This window comes from Sminthopsis crassicaudata, chromosome 3 (assembly GCF_048593235.1).
Source record: "Sminthopsis crassicaudata isolate SCR6 chromosome 3, ASM4859323v1, whole genome shotgun sequence".
Taxonomy (NCBI): Eukaryota; Metazoa; Chordata; class Mammalia; order Dasyuromorphia; family Dasyuridae; genus Sminthopsis; species Sminthopsis crassicaudata.
The window spans coordinates 54331652-54352638 of NC_133619.1; the positions used below are offsets into that span (position 1 = coordinate 54331652).

Sequence of the window (20987 nt, forward strand, 5' to 3'; positions counted from 1 at the left end):
GCCAGAAAGGTATAAATAAAAGTTATTTTTTTCTATGATAACTAATGAATTTTCATTTTAACAACTCTCTAAATCTTTAAATCACAGAGCAAGTGACAACCTGCATTAATAGAGGGACTTTCCTTCCCAGCAATTTTTTTTTTTGTAGCAAGGAAATTACCTAAAACCAAATGCTTTATTATTGTTCTCTTTGGTGCCCCCAAATTTAGCTCAGTCTTAAAGTATTTATTTACATATAAGAATTAATCTTAGGAATTCTGAGAAAGCATTGCCATTTATTGCAGTACAAGTTGACAGAACAAATCTTGGAGAAAAAGTAATATATTTATATATCCAATTTGAGCCCTTAAAATTACTGCTATTTTCTGTATTTTCAAAAAAATCAACATGCAAATAGGCTCATTTGCTTACAGCTAGGCAACACACTGGATAGAGGACTATGTCTAGAGACCTGAGTTCAAATCTAGCTTCAGATACTTACTAACTATGTGACCCTACACAAGTCATTTAAGCTTGTTTGCCTCAGTTTCCTCATCTGTAAAATGAGCTGGTGAAGGAAATGGAAAAACCCTCCAGTATCTTTGTCAAGAAAACCCCAAAGTGAGTCAAGAAGAATTAGGTATAATTGAAAAAGGACTGGTCAACTTTTGTCCCTTCATTTAAAGTTACAGTATTTATTTAATTTGTTGATAACTTTTAATATTTAAAAAACCTATCCATTCACATTTCATTAAATTATTAGTCTCATATTTTAGAAATGGACTTCATAAATAACATAGTACCATTTTACAAAGACTAGAACTCAAAGAGGCTGAATAAGTTGCCCAAATCACATAGTTAATTATTCTAGAGCCAGTGCTAAAATCCAGGTCTTTGGATTCTTAGTCCAGTGCACCAAAGTGCTCAATTCTAATAGGGAAAAAATTGATATGGTATATGGGAGTAAATTAAGTTCTTCAGAATTTCTGAGTACTTTCAAGAGTTTATTCACTGGCAGAAGTTGGCCCAAATTACATTTTAACTATTTACACTAGCCCAGTATCACTAGGAAACAACAATATGCAGTGGGAGTAGGAGAGTAATCATTAGAAATAATTGATTTTAATACCCCAATATATCGGATTCATATCAGTATGGATATTCTCTCCAAAGAATAACCTATGCATCTTCCTCTTCCATTTCAATACTAAAAGCTTTCTTTACACACACACACATACACACACACACGTGCATATATACATTTAAATTGTGTGGATACCAATGGAACATGTAGACTATCCATGAGTTACTCTTCAGCTCTTGCTATATGACTAGCTCATAGTTTTTTTTCCTAGTGACACAGTTTTTTAATGTAGAAATCAAAGAAATAAGCTTATTATACAAAACATCCTAGAAATTTTATAAACAATTAAATTTGAAAAGTTGAATCAAGGACAAAACACTTTCAAACTCCAAGTAACGTTTTTTGTTGTATCTTTTGAAAGAAAGTGAGGTATTATAATTATTGAATTCAATATAATCAATTCAAAATTTAGTGAGAGATTCTTTTTATAATAAATATATTGGAAAGGTTGCAGAGATGAATTAGTCATGATTCATACATATGAAGAATTTCATCTTTCGTAAGGAAGATAAAAAATATTCAACCACTTTTGTCATTGCTTAGTCTTTTCAGTCATGTCTGACTAGACCCCATTTGAGGTTTTCCTGGCAAAGGCACAGAGGTGATTTGCCATTTTTCTTCTCCAGCTCATTTTACAGATGAGGAAACTGAGGCAAACAAGGTTAAATGACTTGTGTAGGGTCATATAACTAGTAAGTGTCTGAGACTGGATTTAAACTCAGGTTTTGACTCTGGGCCCAGCACTCTATCTCCTTCCCGATCTAGCTATCCTCAAATAATCATGGTACAAAGCAAAAGGAGAAAGGTAGGGTTATCATAGGAGTAGAATCTTTGTGACTTTGCAACTGATTGATGTGAGCTTTAAAAAATAGTACCCTTATGTACTCTGAATTGTATAACTATATACTAAGTAAATGGCTCATCTAGAATTCCCATTGTTTCTGCAGAATTCCTATAACAAAAATTCTTTTTTGCTGTACTGTTTCATTATACAATTTGAGCAGCATGTGTCATATTTTGTAACATTTGTTTAAAATCTCCACTTAAAATCAGGCTCTTGAAGTCAATTGAATATAGACAAAATTTCCATAATGCCAGTAGCACTGATTTAGTACATTTCTTAAAGCATCCTTGTCTATAAAATCTAAGAATGTTTTCTGTGGTCATCAGTCCACAAACACCCCTCTCTATATTCTTCATCCTCCCCTTTTGCCCCTGTTCTTTGAATGATTCTAGAGAAAAACCTTGGACTACACTGGTCTTACTGTAATTAATTCTGTCTTGTTGGCTAAACCATCCTTTGAACTTCTGATTTATTACTGTTTTTCCAATGATCAGAGAATTGGACTGATTTCATCAGAGAATCTAGTCTTCTCTGCCATAGAGGGGAAAAAAAGCAACTGATAATAAGCTAGATTCATAGACTAATTTTTATTCCAAATTGAGCATTCTTGCATTAGTAATTCAAAGTTGGTGTTTTATTTATCTCATTTGCCTTGAATTTGTTGGTTCTCACATTCTTTATAGGGCCAATGGGGTACCCAGGGCCTCCAGGCCCACCTGGATTTCCTGGCCCACCTGGAGATAAAGGTTTGCAAGGACCTCCTGGGAGACCTGGCCCTCCTGGTCCTCCAGGTAAACTTCATAATAATTTTTATCTGTTTCAGGTATCAGCTCAGACATGGAAACTTTTGTTTTAATATTTGTGATAATAGTTTCTTATTCTAAAATCACTAGCAAACAAATTAAATATCTAGGGAATGATGTCTCTTCTGCTTCTAAATATTATATTTCATATTAAGCCCCCTAACTAATCCTCAGGCTTGAGATATCAAGTATTTACAAATATCCAACTCCTAGTAGCTTCCTTTGAAATTAACTGCCATCTATTCTATATATATCTTGAATGGAAGAATTATTTGCACGTTGTTGTCCATATTAAATATGACCTCCTTCAGGACAGCCATCATGCAAATTTTGCCTTTCTTTGTATTCCCAGAGCTTAGCATGATGTCTGGCATATAATAAGCCCTTAATAAATTCTTGTTGACTGACTGATTTGAATACTATCAAAAGATGAAATCCATTAAATCCAACAAATATTTATTTAATTATTAATATCTATCAATGTACTGCATTAGGCTTGACATATTTAAAGATGAAAAATTTTAAAGTCCCTGATTCCTAGATATCTATTATCTACTGGGCTAAGGAGGGCAAAAGTGGCAGGGATAAGATATGCCATATACTTAAATATACAAAATTAAGTTTTATAGGAGTAAAGGAAAAGTCTAAATAAAGGAGAATTAAAGATCAAATACTTTTTTTGTATGTGGCAGCTGGGGAAGGCTTCATGAACAAGCTTCACCTAGGCAAAACTTTGAGGGAATAAGAAGATTCAAATAGGTGAAAATAAGGAAGAAAAGCTTCTTGGAATGGAAGGCTAGCTTACAGAAATTCAGAGAGGTAGCAAACAGCAAATCAGGAAGTATTTTCATATACAGCAAAGAAGATTCATAAAGAAAATAAACGTGTATATGTGTTTGTATAATTTGAATGGTAATTGTTAAATTTAGATACTTTTAATAATATTTCTTTAGCATATATTCTCATATATATTCTTAGCATTAAGGTTTACTTCTGCTAAGGAAGACGTTTTGATAAATTATATTTTTGTACATTGCTTTTGTATATTTTAATAATGTTGTCAACCCCATATATCTATTGGCTTTTCCAGATTTTCTTTTGTATGTGACAATGTATTCTTTAAAGAAATAGGCTTTAGAATGTCGTGAAATAGTCTAGCCATAGGATCAGAATAAGGAAGGAGACAAGGCAAAATGGCAGACACATATGAGAGCTCCAAAAGTACATGTTCCAGTTCCAGTACTACTCACTTCTGAATCCCTCTGATTCTTGAAATTTGGGGAATAATTTGCATCCACGATTCTAGATTGTTTTATATCTCTCCCACATGTGTATAATAATTATGGCCTTAGGTTTTAAAATAAATTTTATATATATATATATATATATACACACACATACATGCATACATACTTACACATATTTATTTTCTTTTCTCTGCATCCCCTAAAAAGCTTAGCAAATAAATGTAAGCTTATCAAATGAGTGCATGTCAGCCCATTTCCTCTTAATGGTAAATTGATCCTACTTGATATAGAACAGACACCTAGATACCTTGTTCAGAAGAATTCCACTTCCTAACTATATCAATTAAAGAGCTGTTGATTGATGAAAATAGTATTTGTTTTCTTAATTTTTTAAAAAGTTAAATGATGTAGTCAATGTCTTGTCTTTTTTCATTAATGTTCCTAAAGGTAGACTCTCAAATAAGTTCTTGGATATTTGTTGCTAGTGTTCTAATTCTTGAATCTAAACTCTCTTTCATGATGCATGAAAATATTCCACATGGTCTGACTTCCAGGTTGCCAAGGTGAGTGATGTTCTACATGGGGCACACTTGGCCTCTTGGTTTTCTACCTTCCATACTCTCTCTTCATTCTCCACTTGAAGGTTTTGTCTTTGTTGATGGGTTGTTATAACAGATTTTAATGTGACTTCATGCCAGTTACAAATATTAACAATCTTACATTATAATATCATCATGGAATCTCAGATCAAGTGGACAGAGATATACATCCAATTTATATCATTTTGAGTAAGAATTATGTGAATGTGGCTTTGAATCAAATTCTATTTACATATCAATGGAAGGTCCTTTTATAGTCTCTTCCTAGAAATAGAGTATCCCTAAAATAAATATATCCCTTAGCCCTTTGAAGGAAATATGGCAACTTTTTGCTTTTCAATTAATTTGTGAAGACTAGCAAATTCCTCAGTATTTTACAACTTTTTCCATGATTCTTTTTGGATATTTATTCATTTTATACTTTATAAAGACAAAAATGGGATTTTAAAAATATCCTTCAAGTATCCTTAACTCCTTTAATTGAGTATTTCTCTATAAAAGAAAAGGAAAATACAATTTTTGGGGGGGTTCTATTCAGTCCCATGATTATTGGCCACAATGAAATCTCCCTGCCCTCTCCATACTTGTAAGCAAATATGAAATGTTTATATGTGCATTTCTCAAATTAACTATCATGGAAAAGGCCCAGAGTATAAACCATCTGTCCAAACCACATAAAAGCACAGTCTGCTTGTATTCTTTGTGGTGAAAGATTGTGCCACATTTTACAAGGGGTTAAATTTCTAACTTTCTTTCAACATTGGCAAGACTTCAGGAGTTTCCTTGGTATTTAACCACTAGACTCACAAATTTGAGCCCATTTTTCACAGCCATATTAAAAATCTCATTTTTGAATAAAGTGTCACTTTAGAAGCTATTCAGGATCGAGTAAGACCTAAGAAATGGGCTAAGTGGAATATTTATGTGCTATGGTCACAGGAGCAAAAGATTTGGAGTTGGAAGGTTAGAGTTTAAGGCAACCCCATATTTGTAAGAGAAAGAAGCTGAAGTACAAGTAGTTGGGAATAATTCAGTGAGCCAGGTTAGAGTCATCATTGTGTCTCTACCACTACTAGGTTATTAGTTTGTCATGCTTGATTAAAGAGATGAGAGACCCTGTGGGATAGTGCATGTAGAGATAGTCTTGGAATCAGGAAAACACAGGATCAAGTCCATGTTTCTGACAAATGCATATATAAATGTGTGATCTTGGGTACCTCCTGTGCCTCAGACAGCTCTCTAAGACTGTAAACTGGCACCAGAGAAGTTGTTGATCACTGGAAGGACGTTTCATGGTAGAAATTCTCCAGGCTGATAAAATCATAAGGCTGGATCTTCACCTCCTATATTTTATTTTATTATCAATCCATCTCTATTCATATGTAATATGTATCTATCTATCCATCCTCCCTCCCTCCTTCCATTCACCACCTAGCTATTTATCAATCTATCACCTTTCTTGATTTCCTTCTTTTTTTGTCTTTCTGAGTTTTTAAAATTTTTTTCCCTTCCTCTCCCCTCCCTCCTTCCTTTCTCCCTCCCTCCATCCCTCTTTCTTTTCTCTCTTCTTCCCTTCCTTCCTTTCTCCCTTCTTCCTTTCTCCCTTCTTCCTTTCTCCCTTCTTCCTTTCCCCTTTCTTTTCCCTTCCCTTTCTCCTTTCTCCTTTCCATTTCCCTTTCTCCTTTCCTTTCCTTTCCTTTCCTTTCCTTTCCTTTCCTTTCCTTTCCTTTCCTTTCCTTTCCTTTCCTTTCCTTTCCTTTCCTTTCCTTTCCTTTCCTTTCCTTTCCTTTCCTTTCCTTTCCTTTCCTTTCCTTTCCTTTCCTTTCCTTTCCTTTCCTTTCCTTTCCTTTCCTTTCCTTTCCTTTCCTTTCCTTTCCTTTCCTTTCCTTTCCTTTCCTTTCCTTTCCTTTCCTTTCCTTTCCTTTCCTTTCCTTTTTCCTTTCCTTTTTCCTTTCCTTTTTCCTTTCCTTTTTCCTTTCCTTTTTCCTTTCCTTTTTCCTTTCCTTTTTCCTTTCCTTTTTCCTTTTTCCTTTTTCCTTTTTCCTTTTTCTTTCATAATTGGATCTCTATCTCCAGGTAGAAGTAGGGTGGTCACTTATGGGACTAATACTACTAATGGGTGACATTGAAGCTTTAATCTATTGTTTTCAATTTGAGCAATTTCACCTATCCCTAGGAAGCCTAGCTCTTCCCTCTGTTAAGGACTTACAGATTGGTGTTGGATTTAGTACAGACACCTAATCAGCATTAGCTTTATTGAAGCTCAATATTCCTAACCCCCCCCAAAAATCTAGCCTTCCTAGTAGTAGGGGTCATAGGCATTTGCCCCAACCTGACCCCATCTTAAATTTTAACAATAATTATCATCAGTTTAATAACATTTAAATGATGATTCTGCCTCACATTTGTGCTACACTTTCCACAAAATTTTTCAAATCCCTTTCCTCTCTTTTATTGGATTCTCATGATGACTCTATGAGGTAAGCAAAGGAAATATTACTATCCTAATTTTACAGAATAGGAAACTGGAAGAGGATTGATAACTTCACGAAGGTAAATCAATAAGGCTTGGTTATGGAATTAGAATCTAGGCGTTCTGATTCTTGGGCCAGTAATCTTTCCACAATTGCCTTGCAATATATTCTCTTTTAAGGTAACTATTTATTGTCCTAACAACAAAGATTGCATAATCAATGGATTAAAAACCTAAAACCAAACAAACCCATACCTTATATATTCAATATGTGTCAAGACTGAGTAAGTGATTTTCCTTTCTGGTTTTCAATCCTGTTGGAGAATATGAGGATAGAAATGTCATTAAAATATTTGTCTTATTAATAAATGGATTCTATTTTAAGCTGTCTAAAGAAACAAGGATTTTTTCCTGAAAACAAAGCAAAACAAAAACAAAAATAGATAAAGAGATATCTATATCTATGTATCTATATCCAATTCCCATGACTATTTTTGACCCTTAGGATACTCTGAATGGTAAAATGAAGCTTTAAAAAAAAAAGATATTCTAAATGTAATTGAAAAGAAAAAATTTGAGCCTTGAGAGATCTTGAAATTCTCACCCATCAGAATAAATTAAACCATGCAGATACACCAGTTTCAATTTTACAGTAACGCATTAGGAAGACATTTGAGCCAGCTTTGGGTCGGCCAGATTCTCTCCTACAGCCTCTGGCAGCTGGCGCCACAGTGAAAAGTGGGGAGGACTTGGGCAGGCTCTGAGGGTCGCTGAAGTCTTGGAGCCCTAAAGTCTCCCCCCCTTCTGAAATACCTCATACATCTAAATCCATTAGGCGGGCAAGTCCTACATGATGTGTGGAATGTTCTTATTAAATTTCTTTGGCTTATTGATAACTAGACAAGAAAGACAGAGCTTGTCCATTTGTATATGGCTTCATGGGAGGATTCCCTTCCATTTTCAGGTGAACCTGGCCCACCTGCAGATACCTCTTCATGCCCCAAAATCCCAGGACTTCCAGGAGTTCCAGGCCCAAGAGGACCAGAAGGGAAGATGGGGCACCCAGGGCAACCAGGTCTTCCAGGCTCAACAGGTATTCCTTATTCAAAGACTGCTCCTGATTGTGCTGTATCAACCAGAAATGGGGAAACAAAGCATTGAGCTTTGAAGTAATCACAGGAAGAGGCAGCTGGGTGTTCCAATGGGCAGAACTTTAGATTTGGAGGCCTGAAAACAAAATTTCACATCCCACCTAAAAGCTTAAAGATCTTGTCTACCTCAGTTTTCCCATGTGTAAAAGAGGGACAATCATATCTATCAACCAGGTAGGTCAAATGGGAGTTAAATGAAATAATGTATGTGAAATACTTTGAGACCTTGAAGTGCTACATGGATAATAGATTTAGAGCTAGAAAGGATTATAAGGTTTTTATTTTATGGATGTGGCTGTTGGGTAGTGCAGTACATAGAGCCCTGGGCCTGGAGTTGCAAGCCATGCAACTGGGCAAATCTCTGACAGCCTCATCTGTACGATGGGAATAATGATAGTACTTACCTCCCAGAGTTGTGGTGAGGGTCAAATGAGATAATAATTGTAAATCAATTAGCACAGTTCTTGACACATAGTTGATGCTATATAAATGCTATATTATTATTGTCATCATCATTATTGCCCAGGGTCCCAAAGCTAGTGAATATTTGAGGTAGCACTTGAACCTAGATCTTCTGGACTCCAGGTTCATTGGGTCTCCCAGTGTAGGTTCAGAAAGCAAGTTCAGTGTTTCATTAGTTATTATTACTGTTATCATTATTATTGTCATAGTCATTATTATCATTGTAATCATCATTATTATTATTCCTAGTTAATGATATCTCTTCAATTTTTACTGTGAACTGTTATTTAGACCTGTTGTTTAAACTGTCAAATGATCAGGTATTATCTCAGCAACTAGATGTTAAACTCAAGAGAAAAGATTGTTTCTTATATAATACTGCCTTCATCAGAGCTCCTATCACTGTGTTTTATATTTAATAAGTTCTCAAAACATATCTGTTGATTTGATTTTGAGAAAAACAACAACACTGTACTTTAGGTTTTACAATTCATTTTAAATAAGTAATTGGGGAGGTGTGGAGTAGAAAAAAGCAATGGGAAGATACAGAGAAGGAAATTTAATTCCATTTTATTTAACAAGTTTTTATTAAGTGCCTGCAGTGGAAAAAGCACTGTGTACCAGGGGTACAAAGACCCCTTGACCTCAGGGAGTCTATTGGGAAAATGGGACTCAAGACTGAGTGAGTTTTCCTTTCTGGTTTTCAATCCTATTGGAGAATATGAGGACAGAAATGGGAGAGTGGATCGAGCTTTAGACAAGATGTCTCGATGTTAAGCAAAGAAAAAATATATATGTATATATGTATCAATGTATACATACATTTTTAAATTTTACATAATCTGAAGTTTGTAAAATAGTGACTTCCAAGGTACTTTCTTCAGCTTCATCCTGAAGCTCAACAATTCCTCTAGGATTACCATCTCCCAAGGGGTTGCCTTAATTTCCTCCTGCTTCATAGACATGGAGGAAGCAATGAGGGAGTTGAAGGTGATTAATTCAGAGGTTACTGGCGTCCTCAGACTAATTTTCACAGCACAGCCGCCTCCTAATAATCCACGTGTGAATTACCCAAATGGGCACCAAGGCCATTTCCGCTTCGGCTTCCCCTGAAGCACAGCTGTGCCTTTGGCTCTATATGGTCCCGAGCCAGCGTCATTGGAAGTGTAACTCAGTTCTATACCACCTGTTTCTCTCATCTTCTCCCCACCCCAAGTGGCTAAGCTGGGATCATCAAGAGATGCCTTTCTCTGCTGGAGCCTCGGCAATATTTGGGAAGTATCCAGTTTTTTTCAATTCATTGGGGCCCTTGGGATTTTTATTTGCTGCCCCCCTCCTTCCCTCATCTAAACTATCTGAGCCACATTGCCCATGCATGGACATAGATAATTGGAAGCTTATTAAAGTAACTTCCTTTTCCAACACACAGTGCTTGTGATTAAGCCAAAAGTTGTTTTGTTTTTCTTTTCTTGGAATTCTCTTCTCCCTGTAACTTTCTGATTTTGAAGATGCATGGAAAAATCTTTTGTTGTTAGTGTAATCAACCATATTCTTGCTTTGTATTTTCAAAACATATGCATAGTTTTCAACTATGAAGGAAGGAAGAAAAAAATTGGAACACAAGGTTTCACTCTTGCAAAACCTTGTGTTCCAATTTTTTTCTTCCTTCCTTCCCTCCAGCCCCTCCCCTAGATGGCAAGTAATCCAATATATGTTAAACATGTGCAGTTCTTCTATACACAAGAAAAGTCAGATCAAAAAGAAAAAAAATGAGAAAGAAAACAAAATGCAAGCAAATAACAACAAAAAGTGAAAATACTATGTTGCTATCGACATTGAGTCCCCACAGTCCTTTCTCTGAAACCATATTTTTTCTCCCTGACCAGACCCTGAGTCCAATATGGAATATATTCTTCTCATTTCTTTAAGTGAATTTCTGAGGTCCTTTTTTCCCTTTATATACATTGTTAGATGTGCCTTTAAAGTATAACTGTCTTATTTATGTACTGAAAATATTTAATATCTTTAAAATTAGATTCATACTCTTTGTTTGAATATCAACTTTATTTATAAGTATTTCCCTTCCTTCTTTCCTACCTAAGGAGCAATCTCCAGTAAAAAAAAAATTAAAAAGAAGGAAAAAAGGCAAACAACACATTACCTGAGTTTGATAATGAATACAGTGTTCCATGCTCATAATTCCCTACTTCACTAGAGGAAAGAAGGTACCTTTTTCTGCTTTTCTCAAGAGCCACGTATGGACCTTATAATGAGAGTGTTCAATTTCAGTTTTCTTTTCTTTTTTTTTCTTTTTCTTTTTGTTCTTTTCTTAATGCTTTCAAAGTATCTACTATTATGGACTCAGTCTTTTCTTTGAGATTTGGTGGTAGAGTTGGAAAGAAAATGGCTAGAGAGTTAAAGGATCTGGATTCAAATCCCAAATCTTTCATCTTGGGTACTTTTTGGCAAGTCACATGATCTCAAAACCTCAGTTTCTTCATCTGTAAACTGAGGGAAGTGGACCTTGGAAATCCCTTTTGGCCCTAAATCGGTTTTGTCCCATACAAGCGATTTTTTTGTACATTTGTAATGGAGATCCCAGATGGATCAAATATACTTTTTCACTCCTACCTTGTAGAATCCCAAATTTCCTTTAAAATTTAGCTTAATTGCTGCCTCTCTCCTTCAATCCTTTTCCTTTTTGTAGAATTCACTAGTCTTTCCCATCTACTTCCCCAATGAGCTAAAACTTATTTTGAATATTCTTGTATATATACATATTCCCTCTCCAGTCAAATGTAAGCTCCTTGAGGGCAGGGACTGTATCAGATTTAGCTTTATATCCCCAAGACCCAGTGTACTTCTGACACTTATTATAATAATAGCTAACATTTATATAGCACTTACCCTGTGCTGGGCTAAATAGGAATGATGATTTAGAGATGTGTAACAGACAAATCTTATTAAAATACCAGTATTAACTGTTTTTAATATATATGTATATATAATATTATGAAAATAACATCTATTTTAATATAATTTTAAATAATTATCATAATTTTATATAACACTATGTCCCAGCCATTACTATTCTAAGTACTTTATTTCATTATCTCATTTGAGCCTAACAACAACCCTGGGAAGTAGCTACTATTACTAATCTTCATTTGAGAGATGAGCAAACTGAGGCAAATAGGAGGGAAGTGCCTTGCCTACGATCACAGAGCTAGTCTGAGAACAGATTTGAACTCTGGGCTCCCAGTATGCTACCCACTATATCACTGGGCTAACTTTATGCGGTGGCTGGCACACAGTGGGTGTTTAATAAATGCTGTTTGGTTGATTGATCCTGTGGACACTTTCAACACTTTTTCACTCACCCAACTGTACCTGTGAATTGCCCTCAGTTCCCAGGTGGCCAGAGAAGCTGGGTTATCTGTTCCTGTGGTGAAGGAATCTGCTCTCATTCTGAATAGAAAGCTGCTTTCGTGTAAACTCCTAGATCTGGCAGCTTTCTCTTTGCTTTTGCCTTTTTTTTTTTTTGAGCCAAGCCACTTGACTCTCTCAAAGAAGATAATCACATGTCACACAGGATGGTTGCTAAATGTTATTTCACTCTATTAAAAAAAATCCCAATCCAGACCTTGTCAGTGCCGTGTAAAGATCCCAGCATACAACTTGGATGAACTGGAACCTTTTCCCCTGTCTCTAAGGCAACATCGCAGCCTGACAATTTATTTCTGTTTTTCCCTGAAGGGAACAAAGCCCGCATTATAACATCTGGTGTGGGAACTTTTCCCCAACTCCATAGATAATGAGCTCTTCCAATATATATACCAGAAAGCCCACCTGCTGCCTCTGCAATAAAACAGGGGAATGGCTCAAGCCCACTTCCCTCTTGGAAATATCCAGAAATATTCTCATCCTTGAGGTACCATGGGTTGGGCAAAGAAAAACACCAATGCTTGGATAACCTCCAGGGAACCTCCCCTCTTTCCTCCCCACCTCTCAGAATCAGAGTAAATGTAAATTTTGCATTTGGTGCAATGAGCACCTTCAGCCAAAATGGCCTTGCTCGCCTTTCTCATGTCCCCGACTCTGCTTTTACAAAATCCTATGTCTTTTCCCTCCCCTCCATCTAGCTTCCTTTAAGGTTTAACTCAAACACCACTTTTACTCTAGTTGTTCTGCTCAGTTGTAGGTGTTTCCCCTCCCTCCTTTCCCTAAATTTCTTTTTATTTACTCTGAATATATGTTCTGTATAGTTACATTCATACATGTTGTTTTTTTCCCCAGCAGAATATAAGCTTCTTGAGAGCAGGGATCTTTGTAGCTGCATTGCCAGGAGAAGTACCTTGGTAAAGTAGATAGGCAGCTGGTCTATAAAGTCAGGAAGGCCTGCACCTATTGCCTTTATGACCCTAGACAAATCACTTAACCTCTCAGTGCTCTGGTCAGCTCTACAAGTCAATAAGCTGCAGAGAATGTGATGAACTGCATTGAAAGAGACTTTCCCCACCTGGAAGTTCTCTGTGCCATTGAAATCACAGCTGTGCAGACTGTTCCTATCCTATTCCATCAGCTAACTCAGTACCTGCACCTAATGGGAACTTAAGAAATCTTCATTTAATGAAACTAAATAGAACAGATCCTCATATAATCCAGACAAGGGAGAGTTTTTTTTTAAAACCATATCTACTAAAACAGGGGAGGTGTTAAGGAAATAATCTTCTAATTTTATTGAGGGGGACACATTACAATGCCATACAAGGCATTGTACTGACAAAAGAAATTAATATATTAATACATTATTATAATTATATCTATATATAATCATAAATTAATATAATCTAGACATCCCAAAAATAAATTCAAAGAAATAAAACAATAGGAGAAAAATCCCAAAAATTGAAGAAGAGATGTTATAGTAGTAGTAGTAGTAACAATGCTGGTGATGGTGAGATGAGGAAGAGGAAGAGAAGCAGGAGAGAAGAAGAAGGAGGAGAAGTAGTACTATTAGTAGTAGAAGTAGTAAAAAAAAAAGTAGTAAGTGGTAATAGTAGTAGTAGAAGAAGAAGCAGTAGGAGTAATAGGAAGAGTAATAGCAGTTAGAAAAAAAAAGTAGTAGTAATTGAAAAAGAAGTGGTGAAAAGGAGGAAGAGGAAGAAGGTGGAAAGAAAGATGAGGAAGAGGAAGCAGGAGGAGGAAAAAGCAGAAGGAGGAAGAGGAGGAAGGAAGAAAGGAATAATACTATCATTAACATAGGGACTTAAGGTTGGCAAAGTATTTTATAAATGTGAGCTCATCTTATCTTCACAACAATCATGGAAAGTGAATACTATTTTTATCCCCCTTTTATAGTAAGAAAACAGAGCTTAAGTGACTTGCCCAAGGTGACATAACTAGTAAATATCTGAGACAAGATTTGAACTCTGGTCTTCCTGACTCTGGATGCAATGTTCTATCTCCTATGATACTTAGTATACATAAAAAATAGCTCAACTCATGATTCTATAGTTTATGAAATTTACCCCTTTTCCTTTTCTTGAAAAATAAGAATACACTTGTCCTCTTCTAGCCCTATGTGTTTCTGGTGTCCATCAGAGTCTTTCAGAAGTCTCTGGCAATGACTTGGTCTTCATTTTTGCCAGTTGAATATCTGGATATATAACAGCCAGGTGCTTTCTTTTACTTTGTTCTTGGTTACTTTGGATGTTCACTCCTATTTAGTCATTTCTTTTTTTTTTCTGTTCACCTTTTTTGTTGTTGTTTGCTTGCTTTTTTTTCTTTCCTTTTCCCCCTTTTTGATCTGATTTTTCTTGTGCAGCATGATAACTGCAAATATGCATAAAAGAATTGCACATGTTTAACATATATTGGATTACTTATCTAAGTGAGAGGCTATGGGGAAGAGAAGGAGAAAAAAATCAGAATACAAGGTTTTTCAATGATGAATGTTGAAAACTATATGCAAAACTATATTTTGAAAATAAAAAGCAAAAAAGAAAAACACTTGCTGATTGCAAAACAGATTTCTGTGTGAGAGTTCAAGAGTAGAGAGTTATTATGGAATAATTAATGGAGGAAGATGAAAGGCTTAACAACCAGTTCAGATCACTAAATTGTTGTGCCCTAGTAGGGTTTGTTTTTTTGGAAATAAGGGTGGATGTTCCAATTTTGAAACAATGAAATCAACAGCAAGACCTTGTCTGTGATCATCGGGAAAAGAAAGATAATAATTTTCACTTATTCACACATATGAAGACATTGACTGATTGTATTTGACTCAGTACAGATCTTTTTTTAGGGCATTACCATGCCTGTGTCCAGAACTTTTCCTGCAGACTTTGGATCCCTCTGATAACTTCCAGGAATCCAGGGACACCTCCACGCCAAGATGAATTATCAGAGTGGAATTGTAATGGCAGCTTACTTGAAAGAGACACACACACACACACACACACACACACACAAATAAAACCGGACAGACTCACAGACAGAAGTAGAAACAGAGACAGAGATACATAAGAGAGTCAGAGGCAGAAATGCACACACACACACACACAGAGGCAGAGACAGAGACAGAGACAGAGGCAGAGAGAGATAGAGACAGAGAGATACAGAGAGAGATAGACAGACAGACAGAGAGACAGAGACAGGGAGAGAGAAACTTTTTAAATCTCAAGGGACTATTTCCTAAAAGTATTTTTTTATCCAAATAAGACACCCATGATCTAATATGTTTTAAGGAATGGGATTAACCAACAGTGAGTAGCTGAATGTTTTTTGCTTAAGGACCAAAGTCATTAAGTAACTTAAATGACATAATATTTAAATTCTTCTTTAGTCTTCTGAATAATATTAGTATCTATGAATAACAACATTTGGGGGACATTTTAATCATCCTATTTAAATGATTCCATTCAGTTAGAAATAATTAATTATCTGCTTTATACAAGGGGGCTTTGCTAAGTGCCAGGCACACAAAGACAAAAAAGAAATACTTCCAGCTGTCAAGTAGCTTAAACGTATTTCTGTCATTCCTCAAGCATCCAGTCCACCTAAATGCTTTCCTCTAAAATTCTTAGTGCTATTCTCTGGGTCTTTTTATAAAAACTACAATGAATTCTATTTTAAAATAATATAATTTTTGGTTTAAGTTCACATAGTAAGACCTTGCCTATTAGATGAACTGTATCATAAGGTGATTTTTATTATAAAATGAAAGTGGATTTATTTAAAAAAATATTTAATGGAAGAAGTGACATTGAAGTTGAACTAAAAATTGGCTAAAAGTCCAGTAGAGAAGTGAAGGTTGGGGACATGAAAATGGATTCCTGGACTTTTCTTATTAAAGTTTACCCGGGAAAATACCAGTGATTTCAGCAGAATTATCCTAAGTGTTTGTACTTCTGAATCTTATGTAAGACAATACATAGGCTAAATGCTATAAATAACTCTACAGGACACAAAGGCGAGCGTGGTTTGGATGGCCAAAGGGGTTTGGACGGTGGTCCTGGTCCTCCAGGACCACCTGGAAGTAAAGGAGACCCAGGAGAAGAAGGCTGTGGGGGGGCACCAGGTAAGGCCCACTTTGGCTATAAGCATTGTTGATCTGAGTTGTCTGAGCCAGAGATTGCCAGCTTCTTACTTTGCATGTAGCTCTCTAGGGCTGGATTTTCTCTAAGCTGATAGAGTGAGGTTTAAATAAATAAAATAAAATAAGCATAAATCTCCCCAAATTTCACTTGATCTTAAACTATCACTAAGCCTTATCAAAAAGTCCCTGAATCCATTGCAGTGTTTTACAAACCCTCTGCCAATCAGTAAGTCCAGCAACCTCTATCACTCTGGTTTTACCAGATAATTAAAAGCCAATTCATCTGCCATTGTCTGCAATGATGCAGCCTAAGAAATTTGACTGAAGCTCCTGGAAGGTGATCCTTCAGAAGTGGGCACTATCAGTCACCCTCCATGTGTTTCTCAATCCCTCTGGCTCCCAGTTTCCCTTACTAACATCTCAAGTTTTTCTTAAGTTTTAAAATATTTCTTGGAACAAACATAGAATAAAGTACTCTTCTAAATGAAAATATTCATAGTGAAGAGAGGGGGAAAAAGGGTATTCTTAACCTGGGGTTGTAAAGTTTTTGATTACTATATTCAAATATAATTGGCTTTCTTTGTAATTCTATGTGCTCTATTTTATATATTTAAAAACATTATTCTGAGGAGGGGGCAATAAAGTTAGTTCACCAGACTGCTAAAGCCAAGTCAATAAGCATTTATTAAATGCCTACTGTGTGTCAGGTATGATGGTAAGCACTAGCAAACAGTTTCTCCCTTCAAGGAGATTATAGTTTAATAGTGAGTGTGGAGTGGGGAGGGGAGGATGTGGTAAACAACTCCAAATAACATATAAACAGGATAAAGTCAAAGGGGAGTCTAAATTAGCGTTACAGAGAACTAGGAAAGGCTGTTCTTAAAAGGTGAGATTTTAGTTGGACTATTGCTGTTTTTGTTGTTGTTTATTCTTTGTTCTTGAAGAGTTTCAATTTAAATACATGAATCAAAGCTTCAGGTGTCAAATCAGGGTGGTCATGCTCTACAGTAGCAGTAATCTGTTATATACATAAATGAAGTAGCCATTATTTGTTTAAACATCCTGGGTTGCCTTTATTTTTTTTTTCCCTTTATACCACAAGGTCCCCCTGGCCCAACTGGGGATCCAGGACCCAAAGGTTCTGGAACTAGATACCTTAATGGATTCCTACTGGTTCTCCACAGTCAGACAGATAAAGAACCCTCTTGTCCTGAGGGAATGCCCAAGCTGTGGACTGGATATAGCCTGTTGTATCTGGAAGGCCAGGAGAAAGCACATAACCAAGACCTCGGTGAGTCTTTATAGCAGAATCTAAATGCACAATGCTTTATTTGAATCTTTGGATATTGATATATTGGTATATTTTCAATAAAATCAATAATTAATTTATAAATATTTAAATTTAATTTAATTTTTTAAAGATTTAAGTTTAAGATTTTAGTTGCACATTGATATTATATTTAATAAGTTTTCATTTTCTTGATTTCTTTTTGTATAATTCTTTCTTTTCTTTCCCTTTCTTAATTTCTTCTTCTTTCCAGAAGAAATGATTATTGGCTGTTGTGTCACTCTAGTTCATTTGAAAATAGTAATGTTATGTTTAAATATAAAGCATTTTACTTAAAAATAGTTATTTTTATGAAATGATATGCACCAAGATAGTATACGCAAAGGTGAACACATCGAGGGAAATACCTTATGTTTTCACACAGGAGACAAATTTTGAGTCAAATTAGGAATATTTTATCCTGTTTTAGAACTTGGATGTGAAGATGAAGCATGATGGTTTCTTGATATTTGTTAATAATATTTTTGCAAGAAAGAACTAGATTCAAAGCTACAGTCTTTTTAGTATCCCCAACATTTGATCACTTTAGAGAATGCCGTGGAAAAAAGACCAAGGAGGACATGAAATGATTTCGTTGTGCCTTGTGGCTTTTCATCCTGGTTCACTAGATTATTAAGTATGAGTTAATCTGCACAATTACAGGTTCGGACCCGATGGCTCTGGGGTCCCTTCCAGCACCAAACCTTTAAGGGTAAGACCATTAAAAAAGAAACAGTGTTCCTATCTCTCCATCAAGGGCCAGAAACAATCCCTGTGGGCTCCTTTTTCCTAAAGGTTACTTAACATGCTGGGAATGTTCACAAATATATTCTCCTTATTCCTAGGTCTGGCTGGTTCCTGCCTTCCAATGTTCAGCACCATGCCATTTGCCTACTGCAACATCAATCAAGTCTGCCATTACGCCAGAAGGAATGACAAATCCTATTGGCTGTCCAGTGCTGCTCCTCTACCCATGATGCCCCTCTCTGAAGACGAAATACAAGCTTACATCAGCCGGTGTGCGGTGTGTGAGGCCCCAGCTCAGGCTATAGCCGTGCACAGTCAAGATCAGGCAATCCCTCCATGTCCGCCCACCTGGAGAAGCCTTTGGATAGGGTATTCATTCCTGATGGTAAGTTAAGGGCGCCCACATTGTCTGGGATTTTGTAAAGCTCTCTTACGGTTCCTTAATCCCAGGATTAAATTTCTCTGAAATATCAGAATCAATCAGTCGATCAATGAACATTTATTAAGTGCCTACTGTGTGCCAGGCAGGGATTCAAAATGAAACAAAAGCAGTCCCTATCCTTGAGGAGCTCACAATCTAATGGAGGAGACAACATGCAAGCAAACACATACAGAGGAGTTACGGATAGGAGAAATAGGAAAAAATGAACAGAGGGAAGGCACGGGAATTAAGAATGAAGGTGTGTGGGATGGGGGGGGGTGTTGAACATAATCAAGAAAGTCCCTTATGTACACAGCCTGGTGAGATGTACAGCTGTTTTGCACCCTAAGTTGGTTTTGTGGTTGCTTTGGTGGGCAGGACTCATGAAATGAGCTTTTATTCCCTTTTTCAAAACTGGTTCTGCTTCCCCAGGATGAATGGGACTTATTTCCTCTCCTTTTGGTCTCAGTGCAGAAAATATTTCCTTAGGGATAGCCCCTTGTCATCCTAGGTTAGATGGGGCTGCTCCCGGCCTTCACTTCAGATTCTACACTGGTCTCCCCCATTAGATCAGGATGTTCCTGACCTTTGCTTGGGATTCTACGCTGGTCTTCCCCAGCGCCCCCCTTCCCCTTCAGATTGGGCTGCTCCTTGGCTTGGGATTCCACACCGGCCTGTCTTCAGCCCCATCCTCCTGACGTCTGCCCTCCAGCCTTCAGTCTGTGTTTCTGTTCAGCACACAGGGGCTGGCGATCAAGGAGGGGGCCAGGCCCTCACCTCACCTGGAAGCTGCCTGGAAGACTTCAGAGCCGCGCCATTCATCGAGTGCCAAGGACGGCAGGGGACTTGTCACTTTTTTGCTAATGAATACAGCTTCTGGCTAACCACGGTGCCACCAGACTCGCCGCTCTCCTCAGCTCCCGTGCCAGCCACCTTAAAACAGGGACGGGCCCAGCGCCAGAAAATCAGCAGATGCCAAGTCTGCATGAAATACAGCTAAGGAGCCCGCTGCTGACTCACAGAGACTTCTGGGGGGAAGGAGGAGTTGGGTTAAAAGATTCTAATGGTGCTTTATTACAGGGATTCAATTTTTCAAATGATCCTTGATTTAAACTCGGTTATCCGACAGTACTGTAATCCCCTTCTCAGTTCAGTAAAGAGCAAGCAAAAGTTAGGATCTGGCCAGACGGCTCCATTTAGACCAAGTCCAAATATTGTTCATCATCTTGCGAAGGATGGAAGATCTGGCTTTCTTGCCCAGGAATGCCCATTTATTGACCACGAATGCGCAATCACCAATGGCCTGATTGTGGATTCTCTTAACCAGAAGCTTCTTTTGTAGCTTCGTAAAACCCCAGCGATGGAAGCTAGATGTCCTCATGCCGAAGGCCAATGGGTGACTTTCATAGGAAAAAAAATAGCCCTACAGAGCCAGAAAATGAAAGTTTTCAAAAATAATTGTACCAGATTTTCTTCAAATCATCACAGAATTCTTCAAGCACTTTAAAAAGGTCGTGAAACCGTGATCCAAAGAAACACACAAAAAATCAGACCACCAGTGTTAACAGTTCACTTCCAAGGTGAAACAATCATTAGGCTAGGAAGACTCACAGTCGCTATATCCCATCACATTTGCATAAAAACATCAGAGAAACATAAGCCATTACATTCTCGTTTGCATTTCTCCCTGAGAATAGAAATGCCTTCTCTGACAGCCCTCTTGAAAAGTAGCAATTATGAAAAAAAAAAAAAAAAAAGGATATTCAATAAGGGATTAAGCCCCTAAAAGCTGTTAATGAATAGGAAGACAGGGATTCACGAAAATGTACCCCCTAATCCAGCAAACTTCCAGAGAGTGATTCCCCTGGAAGCAAAGGGCAAGGTCTGTTCTGAAGGGTGGACACGCCAGTGAGGATGTCCCACACAGAGGATGGGATGGGAGGGGTAGAAAGCAAGGGCACTGTCTACAAGGCATTTCCTCCCCCTTCCGGGAAAGACTGTTCAGTTCCTTTACATCTTATAATCAATACTTTTCTCTCCAAGTGCATTAAGGGTATCTTATGCAGACAAGTGACAGAGCTATCATTATGGAGAGAAAATTAAGCATTGGCTTATTACTCTTAAGTAAATATATTCACTTAGGCCAAGGTCATACCACTGAAAAGACACAGAAATATTAATAAATGAGAC

At 36.9% G+C, this 20987-nt stretch overlaps 1 protein-coding gene across 5 annotated transcripts in view; it reads left to right on the forward strand.

Annotated features, from left to right (window-relative positions):
- COL4A4 (collagen type IV alpha 4 chain) overlaps window positions 1–20554 on the forward strand; it is a 138665-nt gene extending 118111 nt beyond the window's left edge. For 3 of the 5 annotated variants that reach the window (XM_074298563.1, XM_074298565.1, XM_074298566.1), the window contains 8 exons: window positions 1–9; window positions 2651–2758; window positions 4572–4580; window positions 8054–8182; window positions 16168–16284; window positions 17405–17593; window positions 18475–18761; window positions 19534–20554. The exon at window positions 1–9 is cut by the window's left edge and continues 147 nt beyond it. In XM_074298563.1, the coding sequence (XP_074154664.1) occupies window positions 1–9; window positions 2651–2758; window positions 4572–4580; window positions 8054–8182; window positions 16168–16284; window positions 17405–17593; window positions 18475–18761; window positions 19534–19797 (1112 nt within the window). In that variant the 3' untranslated portion in view covers window positions 19798–20554. Of the gene's footprint in view, window positions 10–2650; window positions 2759–4571; window positions 4581–8053; window positions 8183–16167; window positions 16285–17404; window positions 17594–18474; window positions 18762–19533 lie in introns of those variants that run through there. The other 2 variants (XM_074298564.1, XM_074298567.1) reach the window with 2 other exon arrangements.
- Window positions 20555–20987: the final 433 nt, after the last annotated feature.